The 22,666-nt window shown below is 38.9% G+C and overlaps 1 protein-coding gene across 1 annotated transcript; it reads left to right on the plus strand.

The window, feature by feature from the left end:
• The first annotated feature begins 2,746 nt into the window (after positions 1–2,746).
• Positions 2,747–5,829, plus strand: pcdh20 (protocadherin 20). The gene is made up of 2 exons (XM_070831896.1): positions 2,747–2,794; positions 3,217–5,829. Exons 1-2 carry the CDS (start codon positions 2,747–2,749, stop codon positions 5,827–5,829), a joined length of 2,661 nt encoding a protein of 886 aa, XP_070687997.1.
• Positions 5,830–22,666: the final 16,837 nt, after the last annotated feature.

The raw sequence follows: 22,666 nt of genomic DNA on the forward strand, positions 1-22,666 counted from the left end.
TGGCAGATTATACACAGGATCCGAATAGAGTTTTCATGCTACAGTATCTCCTAACACGATATTTTTGTGAGGTCATATCTTCCTTACTTAACAGCTATGGGGTCTCGTGGCTATCAAGATAGCTTAGCAGCGCTTTGATTAAAAGAAAAGACCAAGGTTAGCAGGACATCTGTTAGGAAATCTGGGCAGAGATTACCCAACCTCATCTCACACAGACTCAGAGCAGCAAATGATGTAATTAAGACCAAAGTAATACTGTCTCTTGGCCTTACCCAACCTTTGTAGTAATTTTTTGCCCGGCCACCACTATTTACGCACATTGTTACATTTGAGGATTCACTGCAAAACAAGAAGACATACAAAGTTTAGTTGATATAAGACGCTTTACACGTTTTAGAGCTGTTCATTACGAGAAAATGAATGACCACTTTGATTTTTCAGACTATTTAATGACTTTTTTAATATGATAAATGGAGAGTGAGAGAAAATGATGATAAAGAAAGTGATATGGCATGCAGCAAAGGTCACAGGCCAGATTTGATTTGAAACCAGAACATTGCGGTCATATTTTATGAGCCTATTTGCTGTCCTACCAAGATGATTACAGTAATGACATTCATGATATCATTACTTTGTATTTTAACTGATTTTGGGTCAGAGAATATTACTTTAAACACATTTTTCCTGTTCCTCCCTTGAGATGATGTGAGGGGGACAAGAGGGGACCAGCAGAGACAGAGTTCACAGTATCAGGTTGACAGGCGCACAGCATCATTGTCCTTTATGTTACAGCTCCTTGTAATGCGACTGCCGCAGAGTAAATAATGTAAAGCCAAGCAGCTTTACATTATTTACTGTACAGCTTGAACAGTAACATTTGACATGTCTGAAATGGTATGCTGTCTCAGACATGCTCATTTGTCATCAGGAAGCCTGTTTCACTAAATTAGCAACATAAAATGTACAATTTGCAACATGAGATAATTTCCTGACGACAAATTTCCAAATGGCACAAGATATATTAAGACAGGGTTAATTATCAGCAAGAATATAATAGATTGAATCTGCAAATAAAATGTTGATGCATCACTTTCAAACACTATCTCAAAATATTAATACACTGTATTTTTCATATTCAAGCAAAGTCTACTGATTCCCACCAAATATGAAATTTCATTTAACTGGATTAAGTGGATATTTTCCCTCAGCTTTTTTATATATATTTATTTATTTTTTCTAGTGAGTATAAAAAGAAAAACAAGATCTAACCAAGCTAAATACATATACTGTATATACTAATAATTTCTAATGAATCATCAAAGGTAACTACTCTGGACTGACTCCTCACTGCTGATAACAGCTGAACACCTCAGACTCGCTGCACCTCAAGGCAGCTCTCAAATGACTCTCATTTTCCTGATCAGCTGCTTTCCCACGCTCCAAAGCCTCTCAGCCCACTGTGCCTGCAGTCTGTGTTTACAGAAATATTTCTGAGCTCAGTGCATGAACCAAAAAACTCTGGATGCTAGAAGCAAGATGGATTTGTAGATAATCCATATTGATATATTGTCTGGCTATGTCACTGAAGCATACTGTATATTGTCCAAAGTGCCTCATAAAACTCCTCTGGATTAGGTCTATTTCTCTAAACCCATCAAACAAAGAAAAAGCATGAAGTTCGGGCCTCAATATTGTCCTTCCACCAGAACTTTATGACGAGGAATGACAGCAAAGACCTAACGCAGTGTGAGACAAAATGAGTGTGTGTGACTGTCTCAATCTGCCCTTTTCCAGAGAACTTCAATCACTCAATTTCTCTGAGCAGTATGCTTCCAATCCCAGCAAACAGCTGGCCCGGCATTTAGAACACATGAGGATTAGGGGGTTGATTTAGTTAAAGGCTCAATCCAGAATCAGACCATAGCACCACTTATGATGCCAAGATCACCTCTCTGCTGGCTTAGTTTATGATATTGCTGTGCTATTTTGTATTAATTTCATGCATATATGAGCAACAAACTCTATTTGAAGTCACACAGAAAATATCTATCTATCTATCTATCTATCTATCTATCTATCTATCTATCTATCTATCTATCTATCTATCTATCTATCTATCTATCTATCTATCTATCTATCTATCTATCTATCTAACTATCTATCTATCTGTCTATCTATCTATCTATCTATCAAAAGTCAAAGGGATTGTAACAACCATTATGCATCATCATTATCCCATAAAACATTTGCTTTATTTCCTTCTGTACAGTTTTGGGTTTTTTTCTGCAGTGTTTTTTTAACTAATACTGGATTAAAGTAATCTCTGGGCTGTGGATATTTTACATCTTGCTTAGTCTCCCGTGTCATCATAAGCTCACTTGGTAATCATATGCTTTCATTCCGCCACAGGAATACATGGAATGCAGCTGCTTGTGACAACATGGGTGTGTATAGAAAGTGCAGGTGTCTGTACTGACGTGCTTTGATTGCATGCATAAAAGGGAATCTGTGACATCAAGTAGATTTCCCAGTGACCATTGGCTCTCATTGGTTAGCATGAGGGGCTGATTTGCATACGGTGGGAGTGTCCTGAGCGAGCAGTGGGATGAATGAGTTGTTCAAGTCAGATAGCAATAAGGCATAGTACTCAGCAGAGGTCTGTGCTCCTCTACGCTCAAAATGCAGAGGTTACTTAAGCTGTCACTTTTCCTGCTGTAAGTGGAAAGTGTTGGAGTAGGACATAAACATGGTCAACAACAGACACCCCAGCCTTAGCAAAAGAGGAGAAATATGGGTAAGTTTTATGATACTCTGTTTTACAGATCAAATTTACTTTAAATTAGCAACAAATATCTTTTATGATACTTTGGATACTGTTTTACATAGTTCAGGCAGACATAACAAGCTCCTTCTTCGTCTACATTATACTGTTTTAATTATCGTGTCCCCTTTTTTATGACTTTATCGTGTGCAAATAATTAGATTTTTATTTCATGGATTGATTGGCTAAAATATTAATCATAATGGGAGTTAAGTGTAAAGATTACAATAAAAATGATGCTGCAGGTGTTCAAAGAGCTCTGCAACTGCTAGTATAACTCAAAACTAATGTTCACACTGAATAATATACATCAGGAATACCTCATTTTGGAAAACTGAATCTGTTATGCAACTATTTTATTAAACTTTATTATCTTTGATTATCTTGTATTACAGGGATTGTGCATCCTCTTGCTTTACACCAGCCCTCTTTCCTGTTTCAGCCAAGCAAAAGAGCTCATCTATAAGATAAAGGAGGGATTACCCACGGGAACCTTCATAGGAGCCATTGGAATAGACTTAAATTTGGATTTCACCGTTGAGCCCCCCTTTTTGTTCAATCTGCCACAAAAGAAGGTCAGCGAACAGTATGTGAACCTAAATAATACCACTGGGGAGCTTTACACATCTGCTACGGAGATTGATAGGGAGACCCTCTGTCCTGACAACTTAGAGGGACAGCGATGTGTCCTCTCACTGGATGTGTTTGTTTTGCCTCAGCAGTACTTTCAGCTTGTCAAAGTTAAGATCTTTATTGAGGATGTGAACGACAACAGGCCAAAGTTCCCAGTGGATGAGATCTGCATGTCTGTCCCAGAGAACACACACATCAATGCTCGTTATGCGGTGGAGCAGTCTGCTGTTGACCCGGACCTTGGTGTTCACGGAGTGCAGACCTACTGGCTTGTTAATGACTTTGGCGTGTTTACATTGGATGTTGAGGAGAATGACGGGGGTGAGCTGACACCCTTCCTCATTGTGACAGAGGCTTTGGATAGGGAGACCCAGGCTGAATACATCACAGATATCATCGCAGAGGATGGAGGGACCCCTCCTCTACTTGGGGCCGCTACTTTGAAAATTGTCATTGCAGATGTCAATGATAACTGCCCCCAATTCACAGAGTCACACATTAACGTCACTCTGCATGGAAATACCACCAAAGGGGCACATTTGGTGCGTCTGCACGCTTTTGACCCTGACCTTGGTGCTAATGCTCAGATCAGCTATGCTTACAGTGAACGTGTGCCAAGGGACACCAGGAGCTTGTTCCATTTGGACAGAATCACAGGGGTGGTTAAGCTAGCAGGGAAAATAGACACTGGAACAGCCACATTTTACAAACTCACTATTCTGGCCAATGGACCTGGCTGTATCCCTGCTGTTGCCACTGTTACTGTCCATATCATCAAAGTTATTACAGGACCTCCTGCTGTCATACCTCGATACATCGCACCAGAAAAGGATGGGGTGGTGACATTAAAGGAGTCTGAGCCTGCATTTTCTCCAATAGCTTTTTTTACTGTCAAAAACATTGGTATGAACCAAAGGGTGGACTGTCATTTAGAAGGGACTGGTCCCTTCAGGCTTGGTCCCTATCAGCTGTTCAAGAATGAATACCTGCTGGAGACTACAGAGCCCTTGGACTATGAGAGGACACAGGAGTACGAGTTAATTGTGGTTGCTAAGAATACTCGAGACCTTGTCATCAAGACCTTCCTGAAGGTGCAGGTATTGGATGAGAATGATAACGCGCCAGTTTTTCAGCAGTCTTTGGTAAAAATATCCGTGGAGGAGAACAATCCGCCAAATACCTTTCTGGCCCAGCTCCAGGCCACAGACCAGGACAGCGAAAGCCGAGGGGAGGTCATCTACCTCCTCGGAGGTGACGCCCCGGAGATCTTTGTTGTGGATCGAGTGACAGGTGTCCTGACTGTGACTACATCGCTAGACCGCGAGGAGAAAGAAACCTACAGGTTCATAGTGAGAGCAGTGGACCAGGGGACTCCAAGGAGGGAGTCGCTTGCAACAGTGGTGTTGACCGTGCAAGACCGGAATGACAACAGTCCACGTTTCATCAATAAGGACTTCACGTTCTTTGTGCCAGAGAACTTCCCGGGATACGGGGAGATCGGGGTCCTCTCTGTGACTGATGCTGATGCTGGGGAAAATGGTTGGGTGGCCCTTTCCATTCTCAACGGCAGCGACATTTTCATGATAGACACAGGCAGAGGGGCCCTGAGGGCCCAGACATCACTGGATCGTGAACAACAAGGGACATACCAGCTGTGGATTGAGGCAGCTGATGGTGGGGAGCCTGCGCTTTCCTGTGTTACTATGGTGACCGTGCTGTTGTTGGATGTAAATGACAACCCACCTATTGTTCTCTTCCCTCAGTCCAATCAGTCTTACATGCTCGTACTACCTAATACATTACCCGGGACATCAATCACAGAGGTCTACGCTGTGGATAAGGATACGGGCATGAATGCTGTGATCGCCTACAGTATCATTAAGAGGAAAGGTGGTGAGCCAGGGTCATTTGCCATTGACCCAGAAACAGGAAATATAACATTAAGGAGGGAGCTCAGCAACCGGGGCCTCTACAGCCTTCTGGTGAAGGTCACTGATCATGGTCAGCCTGAACCGCTTTACTCAACAGTCTTGGTTAACTTCTTTGTCAATGAAACAGTTAGCAATGAGAGCTACATCCAGAGTCTTCTGACCAGAGAGGCTGACATTGAGGTAGAGGAGAGGCCCTGGTACATTGGCCAGATGACAGAGGGGCCTGAGAGGTATGAGTTGTTCCCCTGTCAGCCTGTCCTCATTGCACTTTCAGTGACATGCCTGGGGCTGTTCTTCTCAGTTGTTACACTGACATCTTACATATGCTGTAAGAGATTTAAAAAGCACCGAAAGAAAAGATCAGAAGTGGAGTTACCTTTAAAAATGAAGAATGACTCCATGCAGGTTGTGAACAGAAAGCTCAGGCGGATCTCAAACATCTGATATTCAGTTGTCTGCTCATCGAAAAACTACCACTGTTTACAATGAATGTTTACAAAAACTCACTGTGAGATATGTAGTTCTTACATGGGTTTGCTCTTCTTGCTTTAGTCATATGATTGTTATTACTTCAATATATTATGATTTGACTTATATGCCACGAGTTTCTATTATTAAAAAGGGCATACAGTGCCATTCTCTGTTCTACTCAATAATATATTTGAAACATGACACTCAGCCAGGCTTGAAGTGTCAGAAAACCAAAGTAAGGAATAAATTAATGTTGTCATGAAAGTAATAACAGCTTAATTACAAAGTCATAAGAGCAACTCATTGAAGATTACTCTCTAATCATGAGGTCCTATGTAAATATTGTACAAAATTATTTACAACTTTATATAGAAGTTTTGCATTGGCATGAAAAGGACAAAAGACAGTTCAAGGCACAAAAAATGTTTCTCTCTTCAAAATTGCTTCTCTCTACACTACTTGTCACATTTATGAATATTAAGTGTATTTAAGGCTTTGCCATCCTATTATATTTGGAGAGTTCAGTGTATCAAAACACATCAAATTCTATAGTTGTGTGGTATATATAATAACACATACTGTGTTAAATGCACACACTGTCAAAGTATTCTGTGAGATGATCATGACATTCCAAGATGAAAACAGTGTGTATCTTACTCAATGCTCACTTACTTGTTTCCCCAGGGCTTTCAATTGCATTTCATGGTATTCTTTAGGTCAGTTGTAATGGAATGACATGTATTGCATATTATATACAAAGATATGTGTGTGATAAACCATTAGACGAGGTTGAGAGCTCCAGTTAGAGCTAGTAAATGGACCTTAAGTTCAGCTTTTTCTTGTCAAAATTCTGTATGACATCTGGTTCGTAACCAGATGTCCTACTTTCTACGAAAGCTTACAACAGTTCCTGATCATGTATGTAAAACCATTTTGGTCTAACAAAGGGTCACGTTTTCATCACACTGAATAATTTGAATTGTCCCCAAACTTGTTTTGTCATAAAACTGCTTCAAGTTACATACGTCACCCTCCTTTATACAATCATCCAATTCTCAATGTGTCTGTGAAAACATGCTAAGTGTTTGTGAAAGAAAATCAAAGTAACTATTAAAGATACTTTATTTTTTATAATACACTGGATTTTACTCTGTATTGATATCACCTACATATTTTTAAATGTGTGTGTGTGTTTAAAGGCTTAAACTTATTCTATCTATTGGCAGGCTATTTAATGCGCAGGCTAACACTAGACAATAGTCAGATATAATTTACATATATTCTAATGCTGTCTATTCACATTCATTACATTTTAAAGCATGAAAACATGCCTATATTTTGGATTGCAGTTAACTGAAAAATGCACAATATACAAATTTTTTATCCATAAATTAGACATGTGATATACTTCAAAGGTGCAATATGGGGTTAAAGCTATACTGAATGGGTAACAACAGAAGAGAAAAAAATCTACAAAAACCTTTTTCCGTTGAGTATGAATAATTTAGTGTATCATTAGTCAAATCAAGTCAAGTTTAAATTGCATCCTCTTCAGACAGCATCAAAGTAACTGATACATTGTAACTCAGAGGGAGGTGAAACGGTTAAAAATCAAAAGCCAGAGAGCCTGTGTTGTTGTTGTCATCACCTGTATAGGTCAGAGCTGGTGAGGTAACACCCAGAATCACACTTTAAAGGATAAACACTGTGCCGACTTGTAGCAAGCTTGTGCAGTTACTCCCATCTGGTACATTTGAGGTTTAAATCAATTTAGTCCAAGCTACATTTCTCACCTTTCTCGAGTGATATTGGCAATTACTGTACTCCTACTACAACCACAACTTTGTGAAATATCACTCAAGAAATTGTGAAAGTGGCTTTGATGCGTTCTCTTCCACCAGATGAACTCATAGTGCCCCTCTGCTTCACTAAACTGGTGTTCCTCTGCCATCTGCCCTCTGCCCTATGTATTTGTATGTTTGCTATGAAAGTTGTGTAGACAGAGGACCATTTGTGTACCTGTAATATGCACACTCCCAAGTCAGGAACTCACTTGTATCATATGTCCCTTTCAAACCTGTTCCGGTCTGGCTCTTACACACATGCAAACAAACCTGTGCTGGGAATGTTCTCACACATGCAGCTCCTCAAGTCATAATCAGCATTTCGGGATGAAAGCGCGCCATGTAAGCACGGAGCACATCAGGCACTAGACACAGCTCAGCGTAATCCCCAGTAATCACCTCTGGCCAAACTGTGCATCACACAAATAGGCTGAAAAATGATAATCATACATATATATGCACACTGTAAGGTCTTATAAGACAGATAACAATATAAGTGCTGTCATACAACCAAAATAATTGAGTATCCATGACATAAAGGAAAAGCATTTTGCCTTCCTTATGTGATAGAACAAGTGTAACTGGCTTGTGTTGTTGATTTTAATTTCTTGAAAGAGCAGTCGCCCTGCAATGACATCTTGAATTGGTTCAAAAGGGCTATCACTTTACTGTCAGACTGTTTGAGTTCAATAGAACAAACCATGTGAGCATGTTCATTCCAACAATAGGTGTGTTTGTGCATGCAGGAAAGAAAGAGAAAGGGAGAGAAAGAACAACAACTAACAAGTTTAATGAGCAGAGACAAGTTAAGTGTGTTAGTGCAGCATCCTGCCCCACCATTATAAAATGTGTTTATGTGTGAGAGACACCTTTATTTCAAGCTTATATTAATAATAATTAATAACATATTTTTGAATAGTGCTTTTACAAGATGAGCATTTGGGGTGCCCTTGGCAGACGGTGCATGAGGTTTGCCCTCATGTAGCATCTTAATTCAGTCATAATCAGTCATATACTGCAGATGATCTTCTTTGGATTAGGAGTTATCCAAATATTAAGGAATATTCTTGCTATACCTTCCCTGTGCAGGAAAGTATTCAGAAAACTTTGTGTAAAATATGGCACATAAGTATTGAGTATTTCTTTGCTTCTGTGGGACCAGATCCAAATGCTGCCATTCATACTAAATCAATACCTATGTGATGTATTCCATATCTGCTTACAATAAATATGTCAGCTGCCCAGGCAATGTTACTTAGGCTGGGTTTCCTGCCAAGTAACTCAAAAATTTAAGACGGTTTCTGCACAGTTTTACATTTGTGACATTGAGTAAACAATTACACCATATGATAAATTGCAGTAATAACAATAGAGGTTTTATTTTACTGTATCGCTTTGCTTTCTCACCCACTTCAACTATTTCAATTAGTCATTTTCCCGCAGCATGTTGAGATAGGAAACATAATAATCGTAGAAGCCTTTTAGGCCTATTATGGCTTAAATCCAGCTGTTATGATGATAGAGTATGCTCTTGTCTGCAATAACAAACAGTGGTTCTGGTTAATAAAGAGCAAGGTTTGATCATGACTCCACAGTTCCTCTGGACCGAATGCAGATACTTTTGCACTAATGACATATTATTAATCCTAAATCCAGCAATGCTGTTTCTGCTGTTATTTATAGTTACAGTATACAGCTAAGTAGCCGCAAATGTTTTTACAAAAAACTTTGTATATTTTAAAAACACATTGAATGGACAAAATATCCAAAAAATCTGTTCCTATACATCTCCTGATTTTATGCAGTGTTTGGCAGTGGTGTGGTCTACTGCCAAACCACAAACTACATGCTAATACGTTGATGTTTACTAGGTATGTTGACCATATTTACCATCTTAGTGTCATGTGTTAGCATTATATCACTTGTTACCTTGCAAACACAATGTAAAGGTGAGGGTCATGGGGATGTTTTGAAAGTATTTGGTTTTGAGCCAAAGTTTTGGACAAATTGAAAGTTTGACCTGATGGTGGCGCTAGATGAAACATCAGGGAATCACCAAAGTTGGTACAAATTGTCCTTAAGAGAGCATGCATGTGAGTACTAAATTTCATGGCAATCCATCCAACAGTTATCAACATATTACACTTAAAACCACAAATGTCAACCTTATGGCGGTATTTGATAAAAAATACGTGTTGAGGTAATTCACCAAATAAGCAAAAACTTTGGACTATTGATGATGCTACATGAAAAGTTGAGTGATCATCAAAATTGTTACATTAGTCTTGAAGGAGAATGTTCTGTACCACATTTTATGGCAAGCTGTGATATTTCAATCTGATCCAAAGTCAAATCCAGATTTGACTGCTGAAATATAAATCTGCTGCTTGTGTCAGCAGCCCTGGCAATTTGTTCTGCGGCCAGTGGGTAAAGATCCTACTGTAGAGTATCAAATAGCAATTTGATCTATACATTTCTCTATCCAGCATGATCCTCCAAATGACCTTTAACCCCAATGTTAATTGTTTTTAACCATCAAGAGTGTCATATAAATATCTTTGTCTTATCACATGAGTCCTGCTCTGAGTTTAACATGGATAGGAACAGCTGGAAAGAGGGTCAACCAGGCCCTGACACTCCACCGCTTTTCTACATGACTGATCACCTCCTGTTGCAGTAATCCGGCTGACAGCCAGAATGGCTTCTTCAGACCAGGGCAGAATGGACAGTGGAGGGGTTACTTAGCGTAAATCAGGTTCTTGAACTCTTAGTGACCCCAGGGATTTGTGCTCTATTCCTCATTTATTTGTAGTCAGTTTAAAAAGACAGCACTCTCAGGTAGAGTAGGTGTTAAGACTATAAGACACAATGGGATGCTTGCATCTATATGCTTTTCTTTGCCTCAGATATGTTTTTCTTCTGAAGCATGTACAGATAGACAAAACTCAACTACAAACTCAGCTCATTGCCCTTGCAACACCCCCCACCCCCTCACTCCCTCTCTCTCACTCTCCAGGAAAGTCTATCTGAAATTACATTAAATTCTTAATGGTGTAGACAGCAAGTAATTACCATCAGTCACAGCCTGATCCCATTTCCAGATTGGCTTTATTGTAATGTCCCTGCCTTGAAATCAAACAAATAAAGACACAATGAGAGGCCCAGGTTGGGTTACACAGGTCTGCTGAATAGGACAGGCTACATTTCCCAAGTTATGACATCAAATACGACCCCCCCCCCCCCCTCCGCACACACACTTTGTTCCCCATCTTCAATAATGCATCTCCATATTCTCCCACTGAAAATCACTGCCTTTGATCTGAAACATCTTTCATTTGCTGTGATGCAACAAAATATAATCCAATCGCACTCTTTTGATCCTGCTGTGGATTACGTTACTAATTTTCTTTATTCCTCTGTCCCTATTTTTCTCTCAGTTTCATCCAGTTTCATTTCAGCAAAAACACAGTGGGGATTCCAGGGAATTAACCGCAGACATGTAATTCTGAGCAACTTGTTTTTTTCCCACAACTGCTAACAATTTAATAGCATCCTGTCCTACCACTGTATTTATCCAGCCATCCCAACCCTGAGGCAGCTCATTTGGACAATGTTTTTCCAACACTTTTTGTTTCCACAATAATTATGCTGTAAGATGAATGTTTCTCACCTTAATGTATAGTTTGAAAATATCAAGGTTTCAAATGACTATGTCAACTGGAGACATTTCAGAGATTTTTCACCCAGAATTCCCAATGTTACAAAATTAAACTGCAACTATGACGCGCATGGAAACAAAGAAACAAAGATTTTGTGTTGATCATATGGATGCAGCACAATAATCTACGGTTGCTATAGGCGATACAATAATAGCACAAGCAAAGAATTTTAGTGGTTGGATTCAAGTTTTCTAACTGCTCATTTGTTTGTCATGTAGTGAAATAATACCAGAGTATGCTGATACCAGCTCTAATGCAGACAGTCTTCACTATACAACAGCTTCCTATTGAGCCGCCGATTCATTCAAAGGCGATCATTAAAAGTCTTCACAGTCTTCTCCAACAGTGACAGTATGACCCATTCATTTACAATACAGCACTTAGTCTATTGTGGGCCAGTCACATGCTGTGTTTATTTCTCCTGCAAAATACCTGAGGTTGGCAGTATTTCAATTACAAGTATTTGAAATGCAAATTTGTTATAAAATATGTATTTTGTAATTTGTATTTGCTGGACAAAATATAGGATGTAATTTGAGAGCTTGTAGTTGTGTATTTTAGATACCATAAAATAGATACGATAAAATATATTATTTTAATATGTAGTTTCATTGTCAACATCTGTACAACAATGAGCCTATGAGTCTTTGGCTAAATGCAAGTGAACATTTTGACATTTGCATGAATATAAAGCAAGTAAATACCAGTAATCAACTTCAATGTCATCACAGTTCTTATATCTTATATCTTCTATAATGTTTTGATTTAGTAAAAGTCATTAGTACCTTTTAAATCTTTCCTTGTTTTGAAATGTGTTCTTCACAGACATGGAATGCTGCAAGTGTGCAATGCTGCTCGTCCCTTGGCGCCACTTTTAGTGTGTAATTGACGGGTCATTGGCCTAATTAGGTAGTTAATGTGCTGGTCTTTGTAAAGGGTTGAGCAATAGAAGATCTTTTCATCAGAATCAGCTTTTTGGCAAAGTATGCACACACATACAAGGAAGTGTTTTTTTTTCATTGCTCTCAATGTCCTTACACAAAGATAGACATACAGCTAAAAACAAGGGCAACAAAGCTGAACAAGACAAACCTGTTTTTCATTTTAAAACTCTAAAGCAATTTCTAACGAGCGAGGAAGAAAATAATCATAATATATTAAGTTCATCTTTCATGAGCAGATGTCACAAAGTGTTTCACAATAAAAACAAAAAAGATAGAAGAGACAAAAAAAGAGACAGAGCAACAGACAACAGAGCTGCTTTTTAAAAGACGTCCATAGTGTCCATAGATTTTGAGACCAACAGGAATGGGTTCCAAAGTTTAGGAACAACAACCTCAAAAGCACAGTCTCCTTTTGTCTTGAGCCAGGAGTGAAAGATAACCAACAAACCCTGGTTCCAAGGACTTCATATTCTCTTTTCACTCTATTCGCTCTCTAATGTAGGCAGGTACCCGACCATGCAGGGCTCTGAACATCATTACAAGGATCTTGAACTGGATTCTGAATTTGATGGGAAGCCAGTACAAAGACAGCAGGGACTGAGACTTTTAGAGGGACTTGTTCACGTAGCTTGGCAGCAGCATTTTGGCTCATTTGTAAGCGGTTCAGGGGTATCTTGTTGGAAGAGTGAAATGGAAATTGCAGTAATAAAGACGAGGAAATTAACACATGTATAATCATCTCCATTTCACACAATAGGCCTCAATTTAGCAATGTTTCTCAGCTGGTAGAAATAGGACTGGTCAAGAAAATCCTGGACTGAATATTCAACACATTTTTGTTGCCATGGCTCAATATGAAACAACCATTCTAAACATGACTTATTGTGTTTTGTACCTACGTCGTTGGTGTTATGGAAAGCTCAGAAATAGCTACATTTTTGCAACTTAATTTCAATGATACTATGTTACATACCAGTACACGCATTTTTTGTGTGGGCAGATATGTAATATTGACATTTGTATGCATCACTCTAATTAACACATCTCACTCATTAGGCCTTTAACACTCACATAATCAAATGAAGTCCTTGTCTTGTCATTCACGGGGTTGTTGTATTGAAACATACTGTATACTGGTCTCATTTCATAATTATATTGAGACACAGTCAACATTCAGCACGAACAACTGTTCTGTGGTAATTCTTGTTTCAGGAGTTGAAGCTAATTTAATTCTGAAGTAGTTTATGGCTTTAAGTCTCTTCTGTTACCTTTACTGATGTATCCTATGGTTCACCTATTGCTATAACCCACTAGATTTGGCTAATTCACTCTGCTGAAGCATCATGTTAGCTTCAGCTAAACTTCAGTATGCATTTTTGTTCCTCATTTATTACAGAGTATTTGTTTTAGAGAGAGTCTTTATTTAAGGGACTACTTCTAAGCCAGCATGGAGTAGAGGAATGATAACAGCAATCGATACCTCTCAACACATATATAATGTGAGTACTGCATTAATACAAATTTGAAAAATCTAAATCTATCCTTTGAGAGAGAGGCTCTCAAAATAATTAATCTCATAACAGTTTTCCAGAGTCTGAAAAACATAATTGCATCATCCGCATAAAGTTACAACTTATTATGTTCTTTTCCAGTTGTGTGCTTCTTCCTCTCAGCAACAGGTTCCACACACAATGAAGCTAATAGCAAGGGAGAACTTTCCTGCTTCGTTAAGATACATATTTCATGGAAAAAGTCAACTCTTCAATCCAATACTTGCATTTGGTTGTTGTGACCTTATTCTCAGTGAAGTGACAGAACTTTGAAAATGTGCTTTTCTAAAGTTACTTGAGTAATGTGGCTGTGATGATGATGAAATAATCTTGAAATCATTTCTACGAAAGTAATGCCTAAATCAGCAGTAAGACAAGCCACTTACATTCAAGGCATGTCCTACCACACCCTCATCACCATCAAATCCCCTATCAACATGGACACACACACGCAAAAACTGATGTGGCTAAAATAATGCTTTGCCAATCATAAATGTCTTTGACATTTAATGACATTAAAAGAACAGCCCTACTCCCTCCCTACTTTAAGATCTTCATCAACCTAAATTCACAACTTTAACCCAGAGGGTTTTACCATCGGTATAGTAAACATCACCCTCTGTAGTTAGACCTCAGACTGGAAAAGACAGAGTCCTAATGTTTATTTTACAAAATTCTTTGTGAATTACATTGGAAATGTAATATGTTCTTGTAGCTCTAATAAAGATGATTGAAATGTGAGTCAAACATTCCTTAGAGCAACAATATTTGCTCCAAGGAACAATATCTGCTTATTGAACTGGTTTGCTTCCAAAGTAATGTACTTTACGTGCACTTGTGGATGCTTGTGTATAATCAGAGATTTTTAAAAGGGAACTAACCAACAAGTGAAGAAGGTTTAATGAAAATATGTTTGGCTAGTTGGCTACAACGTCAGCTGGAACAGCTTTTGTGTTTTCAAAATATGCATAGATGTACGGACCACTAACTCCCCCTCCACTTGCTTGTCTGTACTCAGCTGACTCTACTTGTCTCTGCAGGCTGCTACAGAGAAGAGCTACACAATCCCTCAAAGAGCCAACAGCAGAGCCGGTAATATATATATATCATTTTTTGGAGTGTTTATTTTCTTTCTTTACTCGCTAACTGTTGAAGCTGATTTGCTCCCTAAAGGTCAGGATTACCGCCTCACTGTTTTCTAATTCATCATTTCTTCAAAGACCGGTGGTTGCTAATCTCCAATACTTGTAAGTGTAATACCAGAGATCCTCAGGTGCCCTTTATCAGGTGGTGGAGAGACTGGCTTATAATTCAATGTATTTTGTTTTTTGTTTGTCTTTTTTCACATACACCTTGGGTGTTCAGATCTACCACTGTACAGAAAAAAAGCGGCAACTCAATGATGCACAATAACTCCCATGGGATTATGGGTGTTGTCTAACTGTCATCCAACTTGTTTTCCCTGTGAAAGGTTAGAATGAAAATCTTTGCTCTGTAGAACATACATGTAATGTCTGTAAATGTGTAGTCATGCCCAACCAAAGTGTTCCCTCTACCCCTGGTTGAAAAGAAGTGTGAAAAGCTGTAAAGGGAGAAGCCATATATGGTCCGCCTGTCTGACCAAGCCATAGCATCAGACAGAGTTAATGAAGTGCCAGATGAGCGCTCCTTGTTAATATCAGCCATTCATGCATTTCAGGAAGCCGTTCCTTCTGTCAAGTGGAAGTAAGTCTGGTAACCTAATTTGGCGAAGAAAATGTGCAGCAGTTTTTCAGGAGAAAAAAAAAACAGTGTATCATCATTTCTCTCATTTGCTCTCTTTGATTGACGCTGATCACTGATGTGCTACAAAAGGCATGCCATGTTTGGAGGTGGGTAGAGCAGTGGCAGAATTATGCATTCACATATCACATAAACAATAACTGTATGCCATACACTCTATGGCACTGAGCTAATTTGACACACTCTAAATCTAGTGCTAATTTTCTAGGATTACAGGATGTCTGAAGACAATCAGATTTGTTGGTGAGGTAGAAAATTCACATGAGATTGCTAACGCACACTTGCAGATTAAATGGCAATAATAGGGCGATGGGTAAAGAAGAAAAAAGAGAACACACAAATCCCAGTGCTCTCTGTTCGTGGTCTCCAACCTGACAGCCGAAGGCAAAGAAACTGAGGTAAAAAATGCACACAAACACAGACAGAGACAGAAAGACAGGCAGCAAGGCAAAGAGGTACAGTGGGAAGGTTGACTAAAGGACAAAGAGACGCAGCTATGAACAGGTGGGCAGAGAGATAAGTGCTCATGACGGGGCTCGTTTGGTCTCAGGTTTTCCTATTAGTGAGGGCCCATGCTCATCTGCCATATGGCTCTAGTTCAGCCAACTCTGTGTTCACACATTGAATCTAAAGTGTTGTACATGAGGGTTTGTTTCATCTTTGCTTCCCATTTAAACACAATTAACTGTTTTAAGTCAGATTTAACAGAAACCTTTCATTTATGTTTTCACTTAAGTCTCTTCCCCCATGTGTTACAAACTATTCTTTTCTTCTCTGCATAGCGAATAGGTCTTTGCCTCTCTGGTCTGTGTGCATGCATGAACAAAACTGGGGCAATTACTTACTGTTTGGAATCCCAGGGCTGCTAACTAAAATCTGGTTGCAGAAAATTGAATTAATTTTTGTTTTTTTTCTCCTCAACAACTACAAACCGAAGAAGGAGTAATAATAGGAGTAACTGTGTATTGATGTCACACGCTTTGTATGCCAAACCATCCAACCAGACCTCCTCCTTACCCTTTTGAGTCAGTAAATAACAAGCTGATGTTTGAGCCGTGGCTACAAAGAGAGAACAGTCATTACTCGCATCATCACAAGAGGTGGTTGTCAGGACAACATAAGTCCGTAAGTAGTTATATTGAATATTAAAGTATTCAATATAACTACCAACACTCTTGTTTTTCCAGTGAGGAAAACAGATGCAACTCTTTCTCATTAACATTATCTTCCGAATACTCATGCACAGCCGTCATTTACATTATGTACACAAGGAATTACATTATATACATTGTTAATTACACTGATGACATTTGATTTGTATGACTTAGATATATTGTTTACTGTGTAAAAGTAGACAGTGACTGTTCTTCACTGATTGGGAAGGTTAAGCCTTCTCTAAATTTACCACTGTGTAGCTATGATATGATATCACTATAACGATGACTGTAAAGTATAGGATCAAGCCTTCAAGCTGGGGAAGCACGTCTGGTGTTGCTATGGTTTCCCTGACAACAGCTGTGTCATTGTCAGAAACCATGACACGCTTGTGTGCTCTGGAGCCACCAGAATAACTGCTAAACTCCTGATTGCACACTAAAGGCGAGGTATCGGGGGAACCGGGGTGTAGAGGAGACCTCTGGGACACGGCCGGAGAGAGAAGGCCTCCGCTCCCAGTGGAAACATGTCCTGTGTGCTCATGGAGAACCAGAGCGCACAAAGTGTATTTTACTGTGTGTCTCTCCCGAATCTGTCCCACAACAATAAGAGTAGGATTCAGCCAACGACATCTGGCTATTTCCAGCAGCCAAGCTGAGCGAACACCGCCCTGGCACTTTATGTAAGCAGATATGAAATGATAAAGTTACCAAAGCTTGCATTTAAATGTGAGGGATAGTCAAAACTCAATTTCTAACCACCAGCCACAGCCACTTATTCCACTTAGCCCATTTTCTGATGTGACTGCATGAAACTTTAGTAGTCAAACTACTTTTACTGATTTGCATTAATAGCTGTGCATAATTGTTTTCGGTCAGTGCATGGAACTGTTGTTATGAATTGTTGTTCTTTATGGTTGTTTAAATAGTAGACTTCCTCATCCTCAGCCTCACCCGCTGCCTACGACTGCTATGTTAAACACCTTTAAATAAGTATAATCATTATGGTTTCACAGGGAAAAGATCTCTTTGTAGTCCACGCATTCTACTTCAGGTTTGACCAGTTTGACCAGAAAGAGGATTATTCCTTTGCAGAGAGGCTCAAATTTACTCCTCACCTGCTGTCACTAGCAGTATGGTATGGTGTGTTTGTACAGCATACTGCCACAAACCTTAGATCAAGTGCATGTGAGAATAAGTCTTATTTTATACTAGAAACAGTTTAGCCTTTTTTCTGATCTAAGGCAAAACAGCATTATCATTCTTGGCTTTACCTCAACAAATGACCAAGACACATACACTGTGCAGGCTAACATATTTCTTATTCATAATTAGTGTTTCACAGTGTGCATTGCAGGAAATGATATGATTATTTAATATTATCCTCTGATTAACAAGCTTGATGTTATGCCTTTCTACTTTTAATAAAATTTTCTATATTCATCACATGTTTCGCAAAATCTTTCACTGACTTTACTAACGTTATCAACTGCATGCTTTTATTTTCAGTTTAATTACAAGCCTTGATGTTAAAAATTTAGTTCTGCTTTGTTCAATAGCAACAATACATTCTCACCTAGTAGGTAGGCACAAACACTTCATTTCAAAAGGGCTGCAGGTACATTAAATCTTCTTATTCTACTTCTGAAGTTGGAACACAGGAGGCAGATAAGGAAACGCAGTTCAACTGTGACTCATTTCAATATATCATTCTGTTGCAGATCATCCATAAATAAAACATTTATATCAACTTTTGGTGCAAAGTATCACTTCTCATTTTTACACCGAGCTTAGAGTAGTAAGTGAATATGCGAGTGGCACAGCATTACTTTTCACCTCGTGTTGGCAATATTACACACCTCTGATTCAGTCTCTGAGTGCCAGGTTACTGTTGAGCAGATGTGTGTATAAACACACGCAAGAGGTCTGATGGAGACCAAACAATTCTAAGCTTTGCTATTGCTTTTTACGATTGGATGCTCTGCCAGATTGGATGACATGAAAAGAAATTGGACAGCAGCGAGTGCTGTCCTGCAAATATATAAAAATTACTTTGGACAATTTAACTAAACACAGTCTGTGTTTTGGATAAGATGTTAGATTCACCAATGTGTCTCTTTAATATTTGAGGACTTCAATATCTAAAGATTTTTTATCCCTCTACAGGATACTGCCATAAGATATTTACAGTTGGGTCACAATGTCGTCTACAGTGTGTGATTATTAGCCAAAAATGCTTTACTTTTTCATTAGATATTTAGTATTGTAATTCTCCTATACTTGTTTTTTCTACTATTTTGACCTTCAGAGAAACCTTTGTCCTTCGTCACATGATTCACAGTTGTACTGTAAAATCCATATATCCAGACACCAGAAGAAATAAATAACCTTCAATTCTATATAAGCCTCTTAGGGGAAGAGAAGCCTTATGGCTCTCATCATCTCTGTTGATCATGGGTGTCTGGCTGCAATGCAAATCTCTATTGTCCACAGGTTAATCCTGGGATTGAAGGGATTTTAGGTACTTCATCGGACAAATTTAGCTGCGATGAGCACAGATGACACATCGGACCCTAATTTGGTGATTGCGCACGGCAGTGCCTTTATGCTAGTTAGGTTGTGTTTTCTTGAGGTGCACAGAGAGGTTTTTTTTTTATACCTGCAAATCTTAAATGTTTAGGTGACTTGGGAAGAGGAATCAGGTGCAAAATGGAAATTTCAAGTGTCAAATACAACCTGCCCTCACAGTCCACCTGCTGACACTAAATAAACTGCACAAAGTTTTGTTCTGTGCTATTCATCAGTCAGGTGTCAGGAATACAAATACACTCTATAACATGGTAAAAGTCCCTTTAATACACGTTATGCTTGTCAGTTATATTTTGATCTTAACTTCATCTTCACTATCAAATGTAAGGCAACTGCAATACGACTCCATTTCTTGAAGGGATGTTGTGCTACCATCCTTTAAGCAGAGATTTTGAAACTTCTGGGGTTGTTTTTGTTCTTTTTGTTATTCTAATACAGAATATCGGACAGTGTTTCTAATATTTTGTCTACCTGATTTACTAATATGTATTAGACCCATTAGACACCTCAACAAAATAAACTAGAGCCTAAAAAGTAAAATAGGGTTTAACCAACACCTTCATGATACAATGTCAACAATGATTAATATTCATTACAGGACTGTTACATTAGATTGCAGGATGGTATCTGGTTACTTAAAGTGTCACAACTTCACTGTCTTCCCTGCTTACAGGATCAAATTCGATATTCTGTTGATGAACTTGTGAAGTTATTTATAGTCAAACCCCATCTTAATTTCATAATCTCCATACTGTACATACAGGATAAGGTAATCTGACCGAAGCTCACTCTCAAAATGTAAGCATTTCGGGATGTGGAATAGCTTTGCTAGGTTGGCTGGTCAGCAACATGGACTGTTTTAAAGTGTGTGAAATCCTATTTGTAAAGACAGGCCTTTTATTGATCTCTTTATTGACTGAAGTATGGCGTGTCATTTATTTTGCTTTATTGACTCATGTACCACTTTTGACTCCATAAAGGTATTACAGTGGATAAATAAGCTTTACCACAACACAAATAAAGCTTGCTTGATTGATTATTCTCCTGAGATTTTTTTTTTTTTAAATCTGAGGCCGAGACACATTGTGAATTAAATAATAACACTGGTAGAAAGCTCGTAAAATTCAGACTCATTATTTTTGACTGATGATATGATTCACTGTTGCAGCCTATAACCTGAATAATTTTTCAAAGAAATAGTTTGACTCCTTTTAAAAATTTCATTTATATCAATTAGAATAATAGTGAAATGAAGTGAAGGTCAGGCACCATTTCTAAGAAAAGAGTTAAGAAGCCAAACAGTGCCCGTTCCCTCTGCGCCAAAAGGGGATCTGTGCTTCACAATTCACTTCCTCCACAGCATGCAGTAATCGCCTAATTAGGGAAAGTAATGGAACCAGAGGCTGAAGACATCACAAGAGGCCACGTGGCTGTTTTGTCATCTGACAGACTGCACAGTCAGTCTATCTTTTTCTGTTACACAGTAAATATGTAATTTTTTTTTCTTTTCATTAACTTTTCTCATTGGAGTCCAATGTCAAGGGCAACTGAACACTATGGTATCATTAACCCATATGGAGCTTATGTTTGTATAAATACTATAAAGTTTTGGGTTGTTCCAGAGTGACGGGTTTTTTGGCACATGGTAGGACCTTTCTTCACTTTTTTTTTTATTCTTTTGCAACGCTGCTGACTAAATAATACAGCTGTGTGGAAGGTTTCTGATTGTGCCCATTTTTGTTCTTCTTCTTTCTTTTCACTGAACACGATATTAATCAAGACTAGGAGTGTAGAAAAGGATTTCACCTACCTAACTTTGTTAACCGCAGAAAAAAAAGCTCTCATAAATATTTGCAACTCTTGATCATTGATCTGGTGACCCTGCTCTGATGGAAATTAGATCGACATACTGTTGTAGAAAGTAACAGTTCAGCTGGATAGAAATTTTAAAACAATAATGGCAGTTGGAGCAGATACACAAGTGAAGCCAAATATCAGCCTTTCAATTACTTTTTGTTTGCTGTTGTGGGATCTTGTCCTCTTTGATACCGTTAACAGATATGGGAAACAAATTGCTCTTTCTATCTTCCTTTATCACCTACAGCATATACAAATATACAACTGAACACTTGTACAACTGCACCGACCAAATCTAATGAAGAAAACATTCTCCCTCGACCTCTGGTGTCAGCATAAAAAAGTCTTTCTCATCTGCTAAGATGATTTTCTCAGACGCCTTTGATCACCACATTCAGCCACAGACCAGTCGGTCATGTCATGTCTGATGTTTGCACTGTGCTTACCAGGACCAACCAGATGCTCAGACCGGCAGCTCCACTCTTTAAAAAGAGTTTATGCCTTTTTGTGGGAATTGGGGTCAGAACTATGGGCAGTGTTACCAACTCTATTAGCCACAGATGATTTGAGCAGCGACCTCGCTGCAGCGTGACCCCAACGTGCGCACAGGTAGCATCACTGCAGTTGTTAGTGCCTGCAGATACAGTTTTATCCTGTAATAACTGGCTTCACTGATCGCTTTAGCAAAAGAAGACAACAGCTAAAAAAATCTTGCTGACCACGGTATGAGTAGATATGTTTTGAAAATACTTGAGAGCAGTGACACATAGATGACATCATAAAAATATAACACTGCAGGTCTTGTTTGGAAGTGGCAATCGGGAAAAAAAAAAAGGCAGTCACACTAGCTGGACTCAATAGTTCTTCTTCATGTGGCGTGTAGCCATTAGGTGCAACTGGACAGGGTCCATAAAAGTGACTGAGAGGTACTTTACTATGTTTGCTCCACTGTGTAGGCTCATATGTGGTAATGGTAAAGATCAATACCAAGGTGCTGATTCATCATTCACCCTTAGTCCATTCTGCCTTTGGTCAAGCTAACTGGCCCCATTTGACCATTATATTGCCACGTGTTATGAGTAACGCAGAGGGTGCTTGGCAACAAATGTTGGCAGGATATTTGAAGAATGACCCATGTAGGCCATGGTCTGGTGCACACTGAAAACAGCCATTACCACTGACAAGCAGCGCCTTTCTTGCTCATTAAGTGCTGAGCCTCTCAACTGCAGTTCAAGCAATAGCACTGAAGTTTGACACTTGGCCAAATGTTCTTTTTTTTGTAAGTATTGTTGCATGAACGCGTCAGTTAGGTTAATGAAATGAGAAGTATGATTGGCCTATTAGTAATAATATCATCTCTAGTATGCTAAT

This window comes from Pempheris klunzingeri, chromosome 1 (genome assembly GCF_042242105.1).
Source record: "Pempheris klunzingeri isolate RE-2024b chromosome 1, fPemKlu1.hap1, whole genome shotgun sequence".
In the NCBI taxonomy this organism is placed as follows: domain Eukaryota; kingdom Metazoa; phylum Chordata; class Actinopteri; order Acropomatiformes; family Pempheridae; genus Pempheris; species Pempheris klunzingeri.